The 21,110-nt window shown below is 53.7% G+C and overlaps 2 protein-coding genes across 6 annotated transcripts in view; both read right to left on the bottom strand.

Annotated features, from left to right (window-relative positions):
* Window positions 1-21,110, bottom strand: part of ACY1 (aminoacylase 1) — a 455,667-nt gene that overhangs the window by 202,871 nt on the left and 231,686 nt on the right. The window lies entirely within an intron of this gene.
* The window catches only part of GRM2 (glutamate metabotropic receptor 2), a 77,734-nt gene that overhangs the window by 29,962 nt on the left and 26,662 nt on the right, over window positions 1-21,110 (bottom strand). For 2 of the 4 annotated variants that reach the window (XM_073352509.1, XM_073352506.1), the window contains exon 2: window positions 10,257-10,892. In XM_073352509.1, the coding sequence (XP_073208610.1) occupies window positions 10,257-10,727 (471 nt within the window). In that variant the 5' untranslated portion in view covers window positions 10,728-10,892. Of the gene's footprint in view, window positions 1-1,481; window positions 8,575-10,256; window positions 10,893-21,110 lie in introns of those variants that run through there. The other 2 variants (XM_073352508.1, XM_073352507.1) reach the window with 2 other exon arrangements.

Below are 21,110 nucleotides of genomic sequence, written 5' to 3'. Positions count from 1 at the left end.
GCCCGCCTGTTCGCTAAAATGCTAGCGGCCAGCAGAGCTTTGCTTGTGCCATGAGCCTGCTTGGTAGAATGGTAGCCGGAACGACTCTGCCGCTAGAAGGATACCAGCCAGGACTGCTCTGCCTTTGCCACGATTCTGCCTGCTGCCCTTCCTTCTGTTGGCACTGCCCTTGCCTCACGCTCATAAGTTTTAATGCCACTTGGGTGAGATCGGCACTTTCCAGCATGATTACACTGCTGGGTCTGAAATCCTGCAGGGCAGCACATTTCATTGCTCCCCTCCTTCCCCTTTGCTCCCCACCCCTACTACATCTTGCAGGCGTAACACAGGGCTGGGACAATGTATTGTCACAGGAAAGGCTGCTTTCTCCCGATTGGCCCAGGGAGCAGAGCCGGAGCCAGGTGCGCTGGAGCTGTGCAGGGCACCCCAGGGAGCAGGGAGGATGGAAAGCAACACGCCCCATTTATGAGCAACGCCAGTGCTCCCACATGCTCATCTGGCTCCCAGAGTCCCTGCAGACACCCCAGGGGAGGACAGCACTGGGAATGTCCACCAGGCCTTTGTTAAAGAGAATTAAGCACCTTCGAAAGGTGCCAGCTGCAGGGCTGATGCGGCACAGCCAGCAGCAGTGACCATTCCCCCCCACGGAGCCTCACTTCTGGCCTCAAGAGGCCAACCAACTCCAGAGGCGAGAGGCATTTTCACTCTCTGTAGGGCCATGGAATCCTGGGCTTCTTTACTAAGATTGCCACCAGGCTTCCAAACAGTCCCAATATAGCACAGACCCACGTCCACTAGGAACCAAAGGTGAGGCCACCAACTTGTCTTACAGAGGTTCCCAAATGGCCCATCGTACACCAGGACTTCCAGCCAGTACTCGCCTGGGCTGGATTTGAACCAAAGATCTTAGAGGGGGAAGGGGCTAGCCCAGTTCCTTAAGCCAGCCAGTCTCCTGGTGGTCACGATTCCTAGTAAGTGTAAACCTCCCACCTTCAAGGAGCCACTGGCTACTAGCCCCTGAAGGGTTAGTTGTGGACTATGAAGCTGTGAGAGAAAGGCTCAGTGATTCCAGGGAAGACGCTGGTATGAGAGAAGGATTTGGCCAGGTGCATGTCAGAGAGAGAGAAAACAAAACAGGTACAGATGTGTCCATGTTCACAGTTGTGCAGAGAAACGAGTGATGAAGAAGATGCCAGCCACAGATAGATAATGTTCTCTCCTGCAGTCACCCTGAGGAACATCTACTCTCTTTCTAAGTACAATGGAAAACCAGACTCCCTGCTGTTTCTTCAATGCCTCATTGCTCCACACTCTGCCCCCAGCGCCCTGGGGTTCAGCCAGGACATAAAAAACCCTGAACATGCCTTCCGAGGTCAAGGTTTTTCACATCTGTGACCCACATAGATCTGGGTTGCCTCCAACCCAGCCAATGACCAACAGCAGAGCAGTCAAGGCAGGTCTAGTGTTGTCTCATCCGTTACCTGGGTTGACCAGCTTGACTGGCGATGTTGGTGTCCATTGTAACATCACAGCTCTCGCCACAGGGTGCTGATGCTAGTGTCCTAAAGGACCCGCAGCTGCTTGAAGGTGAACTGCCATCCCAGGGAAACGTGGTCCTCTCCTGAGATGCAAGGTGCCTGATGGGGGCATGAAAAAACAAACCTCCCGTACGGAGTGCATTACTCACAGATAACGCTCTCTTATATCTGGCTGTTGAGGGGGATAATATCAACCCTAGAAGTAGAAACTTCCTAGCCACAGATCCCTTTATAGGCACCATTTCCCTTCCCCAAGCCCACTGTTGAGGAGAGGATTGTCTCTTGGGGCAGAATGTGGTAGATCTTCTGGAGAAACTATGGGTAATGGGGGCAAAGGGAGAAGCCGAGGATGGCAAACCATGGGGAGCAGGTTTCCCCTCCCCTGCTAGGAGAGAGTAGCTCTCTCAGGACACAGCTGGGTGATCCACTGGAGGAGAAACCTAGGGTTGGTGTGGAGAAGAAGCCTAGGATTGACTGACTCCATCCACCTCCTCACTCTCAGTGAGGCAATCTCTTGTTCAGGATGGGGTCCACTGCCTGCCTTCACTCCCCTTCCATTCCATTCAACTCTCCAGCATTAAATTCCCTGGTTCTCCTCAAACCACCCTCACCCCTGAGCAAAGAGGCTGATCACAGAAGGGTTATGTTTCCACCCAAACCAGGAAAGGAGATGGAGAGGTATACTAAGTGTGTTTGGTACCAGCCTTTGGGACCAACACTGCAGGTGGGGTGCGATTGCTCTGACTGCAGAAGAGCCGAAGCCATCGATGATGAGGGCACTAATGAATAAACTTGAACTAAACTGAATAACAGGGGTTGCCGCCTGTAGACTATGCCCACCAAAGTCAATGCAGCCAGGCCAAGCCCTGCGATTGGATTTCTCTCCCCCTGTGGCAAGTTATCCCCTAACTGCCCATTGCACCGTCCTCTGCAGCAGCTGGCACCAGCCCCTGGATTCACTGGTGCACTAGTCTGATCCTGGCTGGGCAGTCCCGTGTCTCCCCCTGTCTCTGTGTACGTCCACCTGTCTCTAGGAGCCAGCCTCTGCTCTCAGTTACACCTGTCTCTGAGGCAGACGGCAGCACACCTGGTCTGCCTGGCTCTAGCTCCCACACCTGTTCTTTTAGAGCCCTGACAAGCTCGGGGAAAGTCAGGGTAACACTGGCAGGCGCTGACAAGGGGAAGCCTCACTGATGGGCGGTGGGGACTTTTCATCTTCGCTGGGCTGCAGCCGTCAGCCCTGCGACCTCCCTCTCATCCTTACACTGAGCAGCTCTTCTCTTTCCTTCCTCCGTGGCGGGCGTGAAGGCTCTGGAGGGCAGCCCCAGGAAGAAGCCCGATGCCAAGGCGCTGAAGAACTGCATGGTCACAGACCCTGCCCTGGGAGGTGGGGATGGTGCTCAGAGGCAGCTCTCGGCAGCCCCAGACTCCCTGCAGCAGCTGGGTGCTCCAGACCAGGCAGCAGCTATGGATGTGAGTATCCTTCATCTCGCAGGCGGGGTTTCTTTTGACTGAAAACCCCCAGGCACAGCTCAAGGGGGGCTGCGGGTGTCACCCAGCACAGATCTGCCCCCCGACGGTGCCCTTCATATCACTTTTAAAGACATCCCCCTGCTCTGGAAGCCAAAGGGGGCTTAGGCAAAAGCTGGCAAGAGCTGAATGGCCAGTGCCAGGACATGTAGCATGACCAGTGGAACTGGGAAAACCGGGTCAGATTTCAGGGGGAGCCTGACTGGGGGCAGCCTCTCTTCTCTGCACAGCTCCAGGAATCCTTCTGGTTCTCTGTGATGGTCTTTTTCTGCCAGGCCCGGAAAGCTGGCCCCGGTTCTCCATTTCCACTCCTCCCACTGCAGAGCACAGAGGCAGGCCTGGACATTCCTTGAGAGCCACAACAGCCGCAACGCCCTCCCAGCATCTCTCCCAACAGGCCTAGTGGGATTCCACCTTCTCCAGTGACTACGGCCAGCCAAAACAACAGCTCACCCCGCAGGCATTGGAGACCCTTCCTGCAGGCTCAGGCTGGTATTTTAATCCCTATAGGGCCCCCCTGGAAGTGTCAGTGCGCATGGTACTGTGTCAGCAGCTTCACAGACCTTTGATTGGTTGCTCGGTTGGATCAACCCCAATGAGGCAGCTAGTTTTGGCTGGTCTCTTAGGTGCCCATTTAAGGCCTACATGGACACCTATGTTTGGGCAAAAAGGTGTTCAATAAACATAAAGTGGGTGTCATGTCCCCTTCTAGGGGCTAGACCACATAGAAGGTAACAGCCTACAACTGCTGTCAGCTAATGGAGCTTTTCCTTTAGCTCAAGCAATAGAAGTCTGAGCTTTAGTGCAGAAGGCCCTGCGTTCAGACTCTGCTGGTGGCCTGTAGCTGAGATCATTACACACACAGGAGTGACGGGGGAAATCAGATGTTACGTCCCAAGTTTGCACAGTGTTTCTGACTCAATGGAGAGATGGATGCTATTCTGTGGCTGCCTCTCCCGTAGCGACAGACGGTTTCCTGCCTTCTCTTCACAGCAGAAAGCGATCTCTCCTGCTCTCGCTCCCGCACCAGAGAAGGACCCCAGCTGGAAATCCGCCATTGCCATCCAGTCGTGGTGGCGGGGGGTGCTCACCCGGCGAACGGTGCGCCAAGCGACGCTCTGCGTGCTGACAATCCAGAGGTGGTGGCGCCGGGTCTCCTTCCGGGGGCTGGAGGAGAGGAGGGTCAGGGAGCTGGCAATGTATGTGAGGCCCGTGAGAGCTAGCGTCCTCCTGCAGTCACTGGTCAGGATGTGGCGTGCGAGGAGCCAGTACAAGGCGTACCAGAGGGCAGTCCTGGTTATCCAGAACGAGTGGTGGCAGTACTCCTGCTGGAGAGAGGCTGCGGTGTTTGCAGGGAGCAGCCTGGCGGACGGGGGCGTGGACCTGAACATTGAGATCATTGTTGGTTAAGCCGACTCTGTTAAAGCTGTGGGAAAGGCTCCGTGCGGAGACAAGCACGGAGAGTGAAATAAACACGTTCCCTGGAAGTGAAATCCCAGTCAGGACGTGATTTTCTTTGAAAGCCTAGGGGCAGGCAGGCAGGCAGGCAGCGGGCCTCTGAAAGTGGACAGGCCAAGCTGGCATACAAAGGCACGATCCAAGCCACTGTAGGCCTCGCGAGGAAGGTCACATTGGGAATCTAGCACCTCGCCGGGTAGCATAGGCAGCCGTCTATACCTGGTCTGTTTATTCCATGCCAAGACCTAGAGAGCCAAGCTGGCAGCGGATGCTAGAGAGCCCAGGCCTCAGTCTGCATCCACCAGCCTCAAGAACTTTGCATTGCTCGCAGCAGAGCCCTGCGACATCCACCAGACCAGTTCTGGGGTAGCTTCTGAGACCTTATCTGCTCAGGAGTACGTTGGGGCGGCTTCTGAGACCTTATCCACCCAGTGGCCTCCACGATCTTATCCCCTCAGTTCCTAAGAACTCAGCTCGACTCTGAACTCCTCACTGAAGTTTCTTTATTGGCATGCAATCAAACGACACTTGAGTTAAGTAGGCTCAAGAGTAGAGGGTGGGTACAGGGCATACCCCCCACCCCCAAAATTACACAGCAAACTTCTTCCTCTATAGACATTTCCAGATTAAACTACATTTACCATACACTGCATCACACGTTTAAGGATTGGCTGTACAATCCCCATATGGCATGCTCTGTCCACGCATGACTTACTCTTTACATCATCTTTATGATCCCAATTTATCTTGTTGCTTGTTATCTTGGCCATTGTAAATGGTTCCCTGGGGGTTCCCCCTTGTTTTAGCTAGTGCAGACATTCTGTTTCCAGGCTGCTGATTCATTTACCTCCCTAATCCTGTCTCCTGAGAAATGAGGCTTCATTCATGTCAAGCCTACAACCACTTATAAGAAATCACCTCACCTGCACTGCCATGCAGCCCCCTCTGGGGTGTAACATGGCAGCTGTTTTTAACAGTGGAAAGTCAGACTAACCAGCAGGTTAACTCAGGGAGTGCAGGAGAATACCACATCCAGATGGAACAGCAAGGGAAATTTTGGCCTCGTACTTAGCTAGGAGACTGCCAAGGAAACGCTGTACCCTGCAGGAAGGAACCGTGTGGCACAATGCCCTGGTTTTGTGTTAGTAGATCGCTCTGCTCTGGCTGAATCAGGACTGAGGGAATACCCAGGGGGCACTGTGCTGGTTAGATTCCAACTGCTTGTGGTCCATAGAGATTCCTCTTTAAACTTAGGGTTCTGGCTGTTGGCAATTACCTCCTGTTCCCTAAATTCCAGCCTCTCCACCCCACTGCCATGCACTGCTGCAAAACAGGCTGCATTACCAGGTGGTGGGAGTGATCTGAATGTACACAAGGCCAGAGCCAATCCTGGTAGAAACCAGCACAGCTGCACTGACTGCGAGTCCAAAGATTGAGGGGACAAGTCTGTGAAATGGCTCGAGACCCTGCCAGATGAAAGGCTCTATAGGGCATGAAGGCAAGAAATCACTACACAGAGTGGCTCTTTCAGCTCATATCGGGGGCCAGGAACAAGGTGAGTCCATATTAAACAGGGAGCCTGGGCTAAGCAGAAAGGAGGGTGCAATTTGCCCCTATGCAGAAGATCAGCACAATGCTACAGCACACTAAGTGGCAGAGGCCCACGCTGAGTGTGCAAAGGGGTCAGTTTCAGCCAAAGTGACTAATGAAGCTCTTTTAGAGCCAAGTGGGTGAATGACCAGGGGAAGTGGTCGTTATGAGACACCCAACCATGCCCCCAGCCCCAAGCTAATGGAGTTTTCAGTGAAGTGAAAGAAGGGGGAAAGGTCCAGAGATCCCAAAGGCGTTAGGACCCTTGAAATCAATGGAAGTTAGGAACCTAAACACCTTGGAGGATCTGGGCCAAAGCCAGCATCTTGGCCAGCAATAGCCTGAGCAGAAGACTGGAAAAACCAGGTACTTCAGAGAGTGGTGCTGGTGGCTTGGGGAGTGATACCCTGTTGGGACACTGCTGATCCACTACTGTAGGGGGCGCTGTGCTGCTGGCAATGCCACCTTTCAGAGGAGCGGTCCCCAACCACTCATGACTGATAAAAACCTCTTCTTGTTTTCACAAGAACAGAGCAGCATCAGCCTCCGCATCCGAGCAAACTTCCCACGAGTAACTGCATCCTGCTGTTCTAACTCCTCCCGCTCTCTTCTCCCAGCAGGCTGAACTAGCTCCAGCGTCTTGCCTAGCTGGCTTTGAACAGCTGCTGTGTTCCACCCGAGGTGGCTGCATCTCAGTGTTGATGCACAGTTCCTGTATATCCAGCTAGCAGTCGCATCGGTGGAGCAGTCCTGCTGCGTTAATCCAGATTACACCCGCAGAGCCGTAACAGAGAGCAATGCTGGGTGCCTGGGGTCTGTGAAAATGCTTTGGAGGCCCTTCTAGATAATAGACACTAGCATTAGCTACGATCTTGGAAACAAGAAAACATGCAGCACTGACAGTTCCTCCAGGCGGGGCTGCAGGCTGCTTCTTAGACAGGAAAACAATGGGGAGCTAGGTGAATTATACCTGCCAAAGGTGTCTGGCAAAGCACAGACAGGCAAGGAGAGATCCAACCCTGCACTGCTCTGGCAACATATAGGGGCTGATACAGGCACCATGAGAGAATCCCCCCTGGACAGGCACAGCATAGGGCTGAGAGCCTGGGGCTGCTCTAATTTACACTGGGGCCACCCTGGTCCTGCATCTGAGTTTACAGCCACCTTTGGCCCGGTGCTGGGCAGGCTGCACTCTCCTTGGACTCAGCCACTGGTCCTCAAGCCAGCCTGCAGAACAAGGGGCTGCTGCTCCCAGAAGGGAGTGTTGAGAGAGAGAGGGAGAGCGCCCAGTGGGGAAAGAGCGGCGAGTACGTGTGCCACTGTCGGGGTGGGGGAAGGTGCTAATTCAATGCAGCCTCAGAAATGTGATGTCTCCGCTGGATCAAACCTGGAGCTCTCTGCGCGAAGCCCAGGGGAGAGCGCGAGCATGCTCTGCTTTATTGCAGCCTGGAGAGGACACACACAGCGCTAGGAAAGCCTCGAATTATTAATAAACGGCTCCGTGTTCTCCTCAGTGCCCCGCAGCTCTATCCCCAGCCCTGGACAGTGTCTGCAACTGCAGCTAATCAGCTGCTTATCTTTTTAATGAGCTGGCTAATGATCTCGCTGCCGATCTCTCTCTCCTTTCGTCTGCCCAGCGATGGATTTACCCGCCTTCTGGGCTGTCGGTGTATCTAATTGCCTATCTGTCTGGCCCCATCATCATTTCTATCTGTCCATCCATCCCTCCCCCATCCCTTTCTTTCCTTCCCCTCCTCCTTTTTCTCTCGCTCCATGTACAGTAGCTCCAAAGAGAAAATGCTCCCTTTACTTCCTACAGCCCCATTGGAATGCTATTCATGGCACTTCAAATAGATATCACATCTGACCATTCAGATCCTGTACCCCCATCTTTTCAGCTCCCGCAGTCTCTCCCCTCTCTTTGGTCCACCTCCCTTATCTCCTGCCTTGATTCCTTTCACCTCTGCCTGCTTGTTCCCCCTCCCCATCCCTGCAAACCCCTTGGTTCAGGGCCGAGGGCTCCCTGGCAGCCTGACTCAGGGGGACATCATCTTGAGTTGGAAGGGAAAGGAGAGCTGCTCACCCCAGCTGTGCAGCAATCTGCTTGGGAAGGGAATCCAGGAAAGCCCTGCAGGAAGGGAAGGCAGATCTCACAGTGATCTCACGGGACAGGGGCTAGAGGTGTGTGGGGCGGGGTGGGGGGGAGGTAGGGACGCTGCTTGGCATTCACCCACTCAGGACAGTGAGGGGGGCTACAAATGAATGAAGGTCTCCTTCCTTTTCTGTGTCTCTTTGCCCGCCAGCCAGCCAGGGGCCCAGCTCCCATCCTGGGCCTGCGTCTCACCGACTCCAGCCAAGCTAGCCCAAGGGGAGGCGTTTGGCCCAGGAGGCCTGCGGGAAAGCGGCTGATGCTAGCAACAGATGGTGGAGTCTCAGGTGTGCTCGGTGGGGCCCCCTCCTGCAGGGAGGCAATTGAGGACAGAGCTGAAGCAGAGCATGAAAGCGGGGGATGGAGGAGAAGGGCTGTGAATGGGCACCGGTGAGGGGGCCCCCTACCCCTTTTGCAAGCAGCAGCTCAGGGCTCTGCTGAATGAATGGCTCTCCCACGCAGGCCTGCTGCAAGGAGCCAGCTCCGCTCAGACACTCGGCTCAGTTTCTTGCACGCCTGGCTCAGCGCCCCAAAGCCCTGGCACCAGGCTGGCTGCCATGCCGGCTCACCTAGCCACGCTCCCTGCTCCCCCCGGGCCAGGCTTTGAATGGAATAATGAGAGATTAATTTGCATTAATTACAGCATTAATGCAGCGCAGAGAGGCTTGGGAGCAGCAGCCAAGTACCGTGGTGGTTGGGAGCGGCGGGCTCTTGAGCGCTTCGGGATCTAGGCCCCCACTAGCCTGCATGGAATCGGGGGGAGAAGGGGGGCTCTCCATGAGAGGGAGACATCGTGGCGGGGCAGGGAAGGCACAACGTGGCTGCTGTGCTATCAAAAGCCCATCCCCCCCAGGCAGGGAGCTGAGTTAGGCTGAGTTTAATGTCACCGCCACAGCAAGGAGAGAGGGCTTGCAAAATACTAGTGTGTGGACAAGGTCAGGGCAAGTCGCAGGGCCTGTGTTTGGGGAGAGTTCAAAGGCATTCGGTGTTCAACATGTGGGTGTATACACATCTGCTACAAGGACACACTAGGTCCTAAGGTGTGACCTCCGCACCCCGTGCCACATCACCATCCCAGGGATCTGAACGTACAGGGTGCGACCTCTGCACCCCGTGCCACACCACATCCTCTCTGCCTGGGCTGACATGCCCGGAGGATCCCCCACAAGCAAAGAGACATTTTAGGTTCCTAAAAGGCCGGAAAGGCTGCAGCTAAACTGACAGGCCCCAAGCCAGCACGGTGTCACCGAGGAATGTCTGTGGCTCTTTCCCTGCGATGTGTACAGTGCTTTCCAGTGTACGGGCAGGAGGGTGGTGAGTGGTATGGGTGTGCACGCATGGGAACTGGGGCAAACCCGCACTGGGGCAGGAGGAGGCTAGCTTCTAACTGGTAAAGTGGGCAATAATGAAATCAGCATATGCCGGGGCAATGAGAGAGCCAGGTGTGGGGCTGATCCAGGTGGGGGGTGTGTGTGGAGGACACAGGGGTAGGGTTAAGCCAGATACGCTCACTCCTTGGGGGTGGGCAGGGGTCACACCCATGCGCTCATTCCCTGGGATGGTGATGTGGAGGTCACACCCATACGCTCAGACCCCTGCTTATCCCCCAAACAGGTACAGAAGGGATGGCTGCACCTCACACCTGCCTCATCCCACCCTTTCAAATCCGACCTGGAGCGACCACCAGCTAGGTCTCCAAGAGGTATCTAGCCCATGGCCTCGCTACTGAGACTATGCCAGAGAGCACCAGCTCTTGTGATACAAGCACCTGGTGACTAGGATCTGGATTGAGATCCCCCCAAACTCATTGCACATAGTGTAGCATACCACATAGCCAGCCGAGTGTCATGACATTCACTCCCTGCCAACCAGAGCTAGATTCAGACTGGCCATACAGAGGTCACCTTAGATCCTACTTCCAGTGGCCTGGGCCTCAATGCCCTCTCGTTCTAATCCCCATGGCCCCAGCTTGCCCACTGTGCACAGAGTACCTGGATGGAGACGTCACTGTAGGAGCCCCCGATGACTCCAGTGATTGCCATGGGAACGTCATCGTGAATGGCGTAGGAGCCGTCAGGGCAGATGTGTTCAGAGCCATCCACTCGGGTCAGGGAGGCGCGGACAAAATCCAGAGACTGCTCCAGGGCGTAGGTGTCCTTGGAGCAGGTGTCCAGGATGTGGGCCCCCAGTGTGATCCCCGGCAGGATGCGCTGGTCTTTGTTGATCTCATCCAAGGCGAAGAGCATGGCCTCGAGGCGCTGGATCCCTCGGTGCTCATTGATCTTGCCGCACTCCTCGTTGGAGATGCCTTTCTCATGCACCGGGAACAGCCCCCCAATGACCAGGTCCCCTTCCGTGCTGATCTCCTTCTTGGCCACTGTGCTGTAGCTGGGGTTCGGGCTGCTGGCGAGGCATGTGGTGGCAGGGAGCAGCCAAAGCCACAGGGGGATGGAGAGCCCCATGGCCCTGCCCCTGGGGAGTGGAAAGAGCCACCAGGCAGCACTGGTCAAAGCGATGGCCTCTGGCGTGTGAGCATTGGCAACAGGTGGCTGAGCTGGAGCTGGGAGGTTATAGCACGGAGGTCAGTGGGGATCCATTGCCCGGGGAGGAGGACAAGCGCTCAGCACCTGTAGGGGCAGAGGGAGCAGATCGACAGTCAGACGTCTGGAGGAAAGAGCTGCTAGGGGCCTGCTCTAGGGCTGTGACAGCAGGATGGGCAGTGGGGGGTCACACTCCAACCCCAGGGCCTTGGATACCACCACTGGTCCCAACGCTACCTACTTTGGGGCAACTCTACACCAGCATCTCACTGCATTTCAATTACCGGGGCTGTTGCTGGGACAGCCACACGTGCCCTGGGATTGGCCAGACGGTCACTGTCCAGGAACCAGGCCTGGAATGGGTCCCTCAGCTGGGCACTGACAGCCTGTGCCATCTACACCTACTCCACTGTTCCAGAGCGCGTGTGGGCAGGGCCGAGATGCTGGAGGCGCTCAGGAATATCCACCCGGGGCCCAGGGCCAGGTAGGTGTCTGCTTGGCTGCCCCCCTGCACTCCCTCACCCTCTGGGTCAGACACTTTCCTCCTTTCTCCATCGCTGTTCCCCATTCTCTATGTCACCCGCCTCCCACCGAGGCCATCCTCACCTCCCCAGTGACCCACCCACCCATGACCCCACCCCAGGAGAAGCCACCTCTGCTCAGCCTCATCAGGAGGGCTCCAGGAATACTGGCTGCTGGCCCCAGACTGTCAGGCTCTGAGATTCCCCCTCCCCACTGGGCCTCGCGTTTCATTCTCTCTTTAGAGGCTCCTGGATGGGCAGGGGCAGCAGCAGTCGGGGCTGAAACCTGCCCTAGGAGACGTGCGCCCCCACCCCGCCCACCAGAGCAGACATTCCCTTGGGTGCTGTGACATGGACCCTGCCCTTCCCCAGACAGGAGCATTCCCCAGCTTTCTGCAGGGAGGGGAAGGGGGTGAGATCAGAGCCAAGAGGATGTGGGAGCGCGCAGACTGGCCTCCAGACGGATTGTGCATTCATCAGTCTCCCTTCCAGATCTTTAGCTGGGCGATGCACGTTCCTGCGGGTACAGCCATACTCCCACACGGATGTGCGTACGTCTAGGCATAGGCGTAGCGTGTATAGTGGTGTGCGCGCCTGATGGGTGTATTTGTTGTGCAGGGCTGTCTGAGTGTGTGTGTACCAGTGGCCAGAAGCGCGTGCGTGAGAGCAGCTGTGCTGGTGAGTACATTAGAGCCAGCACGCCTTTTGTCGGGTCCGAAGGGGAGCGCACAGGCAGGTGTGGGCAGGGCTGCATGCTGGGACATATTGGCTTGTGTGGGGGTGCATGTGTGCCAAAAAGCACACGTGTGGTTTCCGTGCTTGGACGCCAGGGTGTGCAGCATATGCATGTAGCTCTGCTTTTAGTCTCCTCCGTGCATGCACAGTAATGATTTAGTACGATAACGATTTTAGAGGGATGGTAAACCGCGTCCTTCAGGGTTTAAGCCAATCTCTAGCTGTTAGAGACCAGGAGCAGACCTAGATGGGGAGTAGATTATCCCACATCGGCTACTGCAGGGTTCTCATATCTTCCTCTGCTATATCTGGGGCTGCCCCCCCGAGAGACAGGACACTGGTCTAGATGTACCCATGGCTGGATCAGAGCCAATTAGCCTTATGCTTCTATCTGCGTAGTTTAGTCAGTTGGTCGACTGTGCTACAAACCATAGAAAGATCTTTGTGTGGAAGCTGCCCCAGAGAGTCCAAGGGGGAGCGATCACACAGAACGGAAGCCATGGTTTCTGAGCAGAGATATTTGGTGTTTTCCCGTGTGTGTGTATATATATATATATTTGTACTGTGTCAGTGATCTTGTGACAGGCACATGAGGGCCAAGTGAGCCTGTGTATGGGATTTTGGGGCGGGGGACGGGTGAGTATTATATTCGTGTGTGGTGTGTGTGCATCGAGGGATGCATATACAGCTGTGGTTTGGTACAACTGTGAATTCAGACATGTGTGGTTTTTGTCTGTGTGTGCCTGTAAACACGTGCGGATTTGTGGGAGTGTGCAGATTCTCAATGCACGTGGCTCTTTCTTCATACATACGCTTGACTACATACATATACAGATTTGCGAGAGTGCAGCTTCACACATGCACATGCGTGTGGTCTGTGGGGATCTGTGCGGGTGTGTTAATCCATACACACATGGCTTGTGTGTGTGTATGGATTCGTACATGCCTGGGCTCTGCCTGGCGGGGGTACAGACATGCAGAGCATATCCGAGTCCCCCCCTCACTACACATGTTCTGAATACACCTACACATGTGGTGAATACCTGTTCGATTGATTCCGTTAGCAGAGAAGAGGCAAAACAGCTCAATAGGGGACAATGATCTAATAATTGTTCAATTCTAGAATTAAAACTGCATTAAGAAGAAAGTGTTTCTGTTTATAGCCAAGGAGCGACTTACAGAAACGATCAGAATCAATTTGACTGACCCACTGTCAGGAACTAGAAGGAAGGAGCCACCAGCCCTTCAGGGGAGAGACGTAAAGCAGGCCGAAAGCAAAGAGACAGCAAAGCGTCAACGTTGCCTCTTGCTTCTCATTTCTCACCACTCCTAGTCAATTTCACAGCTGGGCACAGCCCAAAGCAGAGACAGGGAAGGCCTGACTCGCACCATGATGGCAGCCTCAGGCTGTAAAAGATCCTTCCATTCCCCACCCACTGTGACGCTGGCAGGCCAGGTGCCAGCTCATGCCAAGGCCCCTAGGCCACAGTGAACACTGACGAATGCATATCTGGAGACCAGTCTGCCTCACCTGTGTGTTAGCATTGTTAAAATAGGGATTAGATTAGAGAGATGCGTAGCCCTCCATAGCACAGAGGGGAATTCACCCACATGGCTGCCAGCACTTGCCAAGTTTGCATAGGGGGCAGGGATGAAGGGGGCTGCTGAGGGACTGTATTGAATCAGCACTCGCTTCAGTGGGGCCAACCCCTGGGCTCACTGCTCAGCCCCCACTCAAGCAAAATATCAGAGGGGCCTGATTCTGATCTCATCTGCACCAGCACAAACCACTCACGTCAAAGGAGCCATGAGGGTGAATTCCTCTCTAAACCAGCACAAAGCCCGGTGCCAGGATGAAGGGGAGGTAGCTGCTGCACGAGGGAATAGCCACCATGTAGGAATGAACTATCTGCACCTCCTATCCTGACAGCACACCTCCGACCTACCCTTGAACAGCCCCCGGCAGGAGAGGTGCATGGGCTTTGTGGGGGCACCCAGACCAGTGAGGGGCTGTGTCCCCACCCGCCCTGTAACCCCAGGTGCTTCTGTGCTGTGCAGCTTTGGCTCAGAGCACAATGGCTTCCCCCAGCCCGGTTACCCCAACAGCCCTTCCAGTCCCGAGTCTCCCCTGCTGTGCCCAGCCCTTCTCACCGGACCCTCCCAGAAGTTCTCAAGTTCACTGCTTCCAAAGAGGCAGAACGCACACCAGCCTGGTAGTTTGGCTGAGGATCTTACCCTTCAGTTTAGTACACAGCCCTGAGATGGGTTTGTAATAAAGCAAGAATAAGTTTATTAACAAGGAACAGAGATTGAAGGGATCCTAAGGAAAACAGAAGAGACAGGCATGGGGACAAGGAAAACCGACCCAAGCCTGCTTTCTAATGACTTAAGCTTAATTTCAGCAAGTTACAGTCTTTGTCTAAGCCTGTTTCTCACCTATGATCCATTTCCAACGAGTCCTGCTTCCCAGCCCAAGAAATCCACTTTTCCTGAACTCAGAAGGTGCTGTTCCCCCTTTGTCCCGTAAGTGGTGGTTACCCCCAATGTCTTTCAGCAGTTCCTTATACCCTCAAAGTTTCTCTTTGTTTTTGAAGTCAGGGAGCCTTCCTGGGGACTCACTTTCCATGTCTACTGTCCACCAAGGGAGCCCACACCATGTTACTTTTTGCGGTCTCCTATGGTTTTACAATATAAATGATCTTCCTGCCAATGAAGAGCCCATTACTCTGGGCCACACCTGGCATGATTTCCAATTGAGCCCAAGAGGCATTGGCCATTTTCCTTTGTCTGTAAAAGACCTAGCTGGCCTCCTTGGGACTCCAAAAGACAAATCTGAGAGCATATCTGTAAGTCCATGTACAGCCTTGTTACATACATTTCACAGCGATATTAAAGACCAGCTTGTTACTACTTTTCAAATGACGTATTACAAGCCACCTTTTAATACACAGAGTCTGAGGTGTATTGAGCCGGTCAGGCCAGCTGAGTTTTACTGTTAAATAGCAGGGGGCCCCTTGCCATCTGGCACCGGGGTGCTCTTAAGGTCACTGACTTAGAGCCCTGTGCTTGTATCAGGCGGCTGCAGCAAATTCCCCCGGTGCTGTGCAGGCAGAAGGAGGCCTGGTGAAAACGGTGACTGTGGGCAGTGTAACCGCCGGGGGAAGGGGAGCATGGGAAGGAGGTGGCACCTGGCACATGGCGTCTTCCTATGGCACAAATGAAACATTCCAACAAATACATTAATTCTTTGTTTCAAACAAATTATTTGAGACTAAATCAAGTGGGAGGTTTCTTGAGGCTTTTTTAACAAGCATTTTCCCCTCCGTAGCCAACAGCGGGCATTGTGTCCTCCACCCTTGAGCAACACAGTTTGTTGGTTAGCTTTTCTTTTTTTCCCCCTTCTTCTAATTTTAAACAGATTTTCCCCCTTCCAAATTAAGCCTTTTTTAAATTAAAAAAACAACTCTTTCTCTGTGCACAAACAAGTACAGGGGCTAGGGAATGAAAGCCATTTGCAACAGATAGGGATTTTTTGGCAATAACTGAAGTCTCCTTAGAGATTACTTGTCTTTTCCCAAACAACAAGAGAGTTTTGTTTCCCCATTTAAAGTCCCCCTTTAAAATCTGCTCCAGTGCCCCGCAATGGGTATTATTCAAACACATGTTCCTTCCTTGATACGCTCATAGGTTCTATTAGCATAACCAGGAGCTCCCTGCATACAGCCAAACAGATGGATGCGGGAGGAAGGATGAAAAGAGAGGAGCAATGTCGCCCGCTCTTTTCTGGAAACAAATTACACCTTCCTCTGCAGCAGCTGCTGCCGGTCCCTCTCAGGGATAGGACAGTGGGCTAGGTGAACCATGGGCTTGATCCCCTTGTTCCAGAGGCTTTCTGCCATGGGAAACTCTCTGAAGTAAGTGGAGTTCCATGAGTGTAAATGGGGGACATGATTAGGTCCTGTGGTTAGTGGTAAGAAGTGGAACACAGACCGTGTGTCTACCTATTGCAGCAGCACACGCTCCCCTCAGATAGTTCCTCCAACGTGCCTCATCACTGATCCATCTCCTTGGCCTTGGCCTCTCTAAGAGGGTCCACCAGAACCAGTTGCAATGGGGAGTCTAGTGAGGCGAACAGCTGCCCATTCGGACCTAGACTGAGAACCCCAACTCATCACCCAAAGAGCCATTGGCTTCCAATGGCTTTCCGGTCACCATCCACCAGGGCGCTTTCTACTCCGGATATTTTTGAGGGCACTTTTGTATGGCGCTAAGTAACTGACTTGCTCAGAATGGAAAGGCAAAAACTGCACTGCCAAGAGCCTGCTGGGAGGGGAGGCCAAAACCATAGCCTGCAGCGAACTGCAGCAAGGAAGCAGGACGTAAGCTGCTGCTGATGGCATCGAACCAGGCGTGGGATCAGGCTAGCTGGGGATAGATGTTCAAGCCAGTCCCAATGGAGGCAGCATTCACAGCAGCACATGAGGTGACTACCGGAGCCAGGCCAAGGGGACAGGTGCAGCCTGAACAGCCAAACTCACAACCTACAGACTCCTAGGCTAAGGTCAGAATCATCTAGTCTGACCTCCTGCACATTGCAGGCCACAGAAGCTCCTTGCTCCTGTAATAGACCCCTGACCTCTGGCTGAGACCCAGGGGCTTTCTAAACCAATCAAGGATGAGCCAGCTCTTCTTATGGCTCCAGGAGCCACATTAGCATCAGTCTCTGCGCCAGGCTGGATGCCAGTGGCAGGAGGTTTAGGAAACCTCAAGGGAGTTGGATATCTTTCCTATTAACCACACTAATGCGGGGGGAAGGGGGAGCATGAAGGAAGTTACCATATAAAGGAACTCTGACCTTTCCCTTCAGCAAAGCTGCTTAATTACAGCTCCTCTGCTGCCCGTCTGACTGTCACACTCTCCCCATGAACAGCTATTGTTAACTCCTGGCCCTGAGCCTAGCTGATCTTATGTTGCTGTATGTATGATTATTTCCCTAGTCCTACAACAGGCCACACCCCTCCCCCTCTGCCCAGCTACCTGCTCCGAGCTGAACAGAAGGTACAACAGCCTCTACAGACTTTCTTTCACGGGTCTTCAGCCCAAGCCCACTGAACTCAATACAAAGCCTTCCATTGGCTTGGATGAGTCTCTTTTTACACGTTAGGCCTCCAGACTATCCCAGATGTGGGTCTAAGGCTGTGAGAGGGGAGATCTCCCTTGGAAGGTGCTAAAGACAAGTCAATGGTACGTTTCTGATCTCAGGACACACTGTTGGTGAGTGTAACAACCAGGGACAATTCTGTTAATCACATTTCTACGGTTGTGTCTAATGCAGTTCAGAAGCAGATCCGGGACAAAACCAGTGTGGACAAGTGGTCATCACTTCAATTATACGTGGAGGGCAAGAAGGCAGATGACATGAGCGTCTCCTAAAGTCTCTCCTGATCTCCTAATGCTGCAATGACTTTCCATCTTGTTAGGACAGTCAGCCAAAGGGCTGTGTTCCATTCCCTTCCTTTGAGCAATCTAGTCTCCCTTCCACTTGCTTTTATAATTTTTTTGGTCTGTATCCTTGGCATTGCGCGTGGCATCAGTTTGCTGCTTCTGATTTGTCTAATGGTCCCAATAGAGAATATGAACACACAACTTCCTAAACTCACTGCTGTGTTAGCCATCGGCACAAAAATTAAGGCTTCGAGGGGGAATGGGATGCCATCAGCTTCAAATGGGTAATCAGCTGGGAATCTGGCCCTACAGAGCTGCTTACATTTTTTTTGCCGACTGTTGGAACAAGTGACTCCTCTGATCACTGTAATTGAAGCAGATTAGAGAACAAACGTCTCGGTGTTTGCAGTTTGTTTACTGGCAGCATTTTGTGTGTCACAGCGTCATTTAGGGCCGGATTGGCACAGCCGTACTCCCACTGGGTGTGATTCCGGGCTGCGTCTTTTCACAGCTCAGCTCAGCACAGAACCCTGAGCCCAAGGGCAGGCAAGTAAGGTGGCTCTAAGCTATCTCTGTGCTCTCCCAATCCTGGGCTGCTCTGGGGCTTGCAGATGCCCCAGCATAATTTAGACAGCTCGGGGGGCCTAAATTAAGGCAGTCTCCCACGTCTGCCCTATGGCTGCACTGCAGCTCAGTGTCTTCACATTACGTGCACCATGGCCCTGCCCTGGACATGCCCCATCTGCCTCCAGCCTGCATGGTCTTGCATGAGAGTCCTCAGAGGACAGCTTCACAGCTGCATGCCCCAGGGCCTGTGCCAGGGAATCCTCCCAGGGGTCGGACTGGGGCTTTCAGAGCCTTTTCACCCCACTCTGGCCCTTTTACTCAGTGTGGAGGGGCTGGAGCAGAAGCTTTTGCCTCAGGACTTCCATGGCAGCAAAAGGTGCGGCTCAGTTTGAGAGAGGACTCACAATCGGGCCTAGTCTCCATTTCTCCTATCTCTTGTGCAGCTCTTGCCCACCGCAGCAAAGGAGAGAAAAGGGTCAGACCAGGAAAGAGGGATCCTCAAACCACAGCGACTGGCAGAAACACTCGGTAGTGTTGGAAACGACTTTGAAGTCATGATGAGCTTTCAAGTTCCAGTGTCTCTTTAAATCTGGTTAAACACATGTCTATTTTCCTTCCAGGGACCAAAATTAGGATTAACCCCCAAACAACCTGATTTCAAATATTTCACCCACCTCCCATCGCTGGCCATCACCACCCGGAGCCCTTTGCCATTGCCCCACCAGCTGATCGGAAAGCCAGCTGCTCAGATATTTTTAGGCTAGCCTTTCAGCTTTCCGATAGCCCTTGTTCGGCTGCCCGTGGAGCACTGACTGCTAGCTCCACTGGGAGTCCAGCGACTTCCTGCCACCATGCACAAATGTTAGCATTTCAAAGTTAGTGTCGGTCCTGAACACGACACCGTGTCACCCACCCTGCCGATGACACTGAGAAGGGATGTCAACCTGGTCACATCTGACGCTGATTTCAACAGTAGCACTCCTCGGGAAAAATAACAACAAAATTCCAGCTTGCAGCACAATTGCCCCTCCGGCCCCCCCTCCCAAATTTCATCCCTAAAAATATACATCATGGGCCAGCAGAGTGGTGAGGGACATCAAGGAGCTGGGGTCTGGCTCCCTGATCCTGCAGGCTGGTCTGCGCTGATCCTGGAGGAAGTCAGCACTGTCTAAGGCTGGCTCTAACTCACGGCACTTTGGTCCCTAAGAACGGAGGGGAACAGAGTTCCATCAGAACCCCTCCCCCAGTCAGTGTATTCACACGCTCGTCCCCCTATGCTGGGCTTGCAGGATGGCTGGTGCAGCAATCAGTTCCATGGTATTTATGCCTGAGAGGCATCCCCCACTCCATCAGGGTAATTTGCAGATGCTAACTTATTGCCAGAATCTGGCCCCTCCATGCAACCTGAGCAGTGCAAAAGGGGTCAGATCATAACAGAAAATGTGGCCGAATATATTTAACACCCCGAATACCAACCATTTTTGCTGCGTCGCTTCCCCAGATCATTTGAACACAAACGGAACGATTAAAACCTGAGAACCGCACGGCCGAATAACCACCACCAGAGAGCCAGCCATGCACACTGCATCCACCTGGATCTCCCTCCACCCACTTAAGGGCCTACAGCCCACCCCAGGCCTGGAGCAGCGGGATTTCCCTCTCGGGATGTCCTGGTGTCCCTGCAAATCCTGCTCAAGGCGCTGCCCGAAAACGCCAGCCGCGCAACTTGGAAGCTTCAGGGGAGGCGGGCAGGAGGAATTACAGTGTTTCAGTACCTGGAAAGGAAACAGATGCGGGAAGTGAAAGGTGACGCGAGCTATTGATTAGTGGGTTTAATTGTTCCCCCCCTACGAGGCTGGAAGCCTAGAGCGCCTGATCCAGTCGTTGTGAGTGTTAAATGCTGTCTGGAAGGCAGCCAGCAGGAGCTGGCTGCAATTATCTAAATCCAACACATCAAGCCCCTGAAGTGAGAACAGCATGGTGGAGGGTATAATTTGGGTGATGCAGAGCAGATGAGCCAAAGGATCCTACACATGTGCTTCCTTGGCATCTGTCGCTGGGGTGGGAGCCGCCCCCATCTCCCCTCACTCCCACTTTGGTTAAAGTGCCTTCCTTGGACATATTAATTGTTCCCACTTACTCGGCCTGTTGCATCTCCATTTACACTATGGGCCGACGGCAATAAACATTTGAGACTCCAGCTCTCTTGCTTGCTGTTGCTCAAGTCAGTCATGTGGTGTTGGTCCTCTCCTCGCGATGGACAAATGTAAGCACTTTGGGACAAGACTTTCCACATGGGAATTTAAAATTTGGCTGCCCAAATAGTCTCATGAGAGGCTATCCACCTATATAGTAAGGGTTGCCTGAGCCTTCCTATTATAAGACCCTGTTTTCAGTTACCTCTTTGCCAAACTTCAATCATTTGGGCTGAAATTTCCCATGCCAACATCAGCAAAAACCAGTCCAGCCATTTCTGAGAATGAGGCTAGAGCAAATACATGGTTCTACCCAGGTTGCAAAAATCCTGATGCCCTTTTCTTTGAGACGCTTTAGCATCCCACCCTTTAGAGCAGGGAGTTGACATTCGGCAGAGTGGTGGCCTTTGTGTCACGGATGTGCCTTTCGCCATCTCGGTGAGAATGCACCCAGATTTGGCCAATTGATAAGCCTTAAAAAAAAGCCTTCTCTTTTTTTTCTGGGGGAGCCTCCTCTCTGTGAGCAGACTGTCTCCAGGGCAAGCGGCTCACATGGCATCCACCTTCCTGGGTCTGACCTCGGAGCATTCAGCATCCCCTTCCACACCGTGCGCTTCCCACAGCCAGTCTGCCCCGGCGGGGCTCCTGGGGAAGCCAGAGGCCCCTGCACCCCAACTCCACAGTCAGACGTGACTCTCAGCCAGCCAGTAAAACAGAAGGTTTATTAGACAACAGGAACATGGTCTAACACAGAGCTTGTAGGTACAGAGACCAGGACCCCTCAGTCAGGTCCATCTTCGGGGGGCAGGGAGGCCAGAGGCCCATCTGGCCCTCCCTCCATT

Source organism: Lepidochelys kempii, chromosome 7, assembly GCF_965140265.1.
Source record: "Lepidochelys kempii isolate rLepKem1 chromosome 7, rLepKem1.hap2, whole genome shotgun sequence".
NCBI lineage: Eukaryota > Metazoa > Chordata > Testudines > Cheloniidae > Lepidochelys > Lepidochelys kempii.
This window is presented reverse-complemented; position numbering and strand designations above follow the sequence as displayed.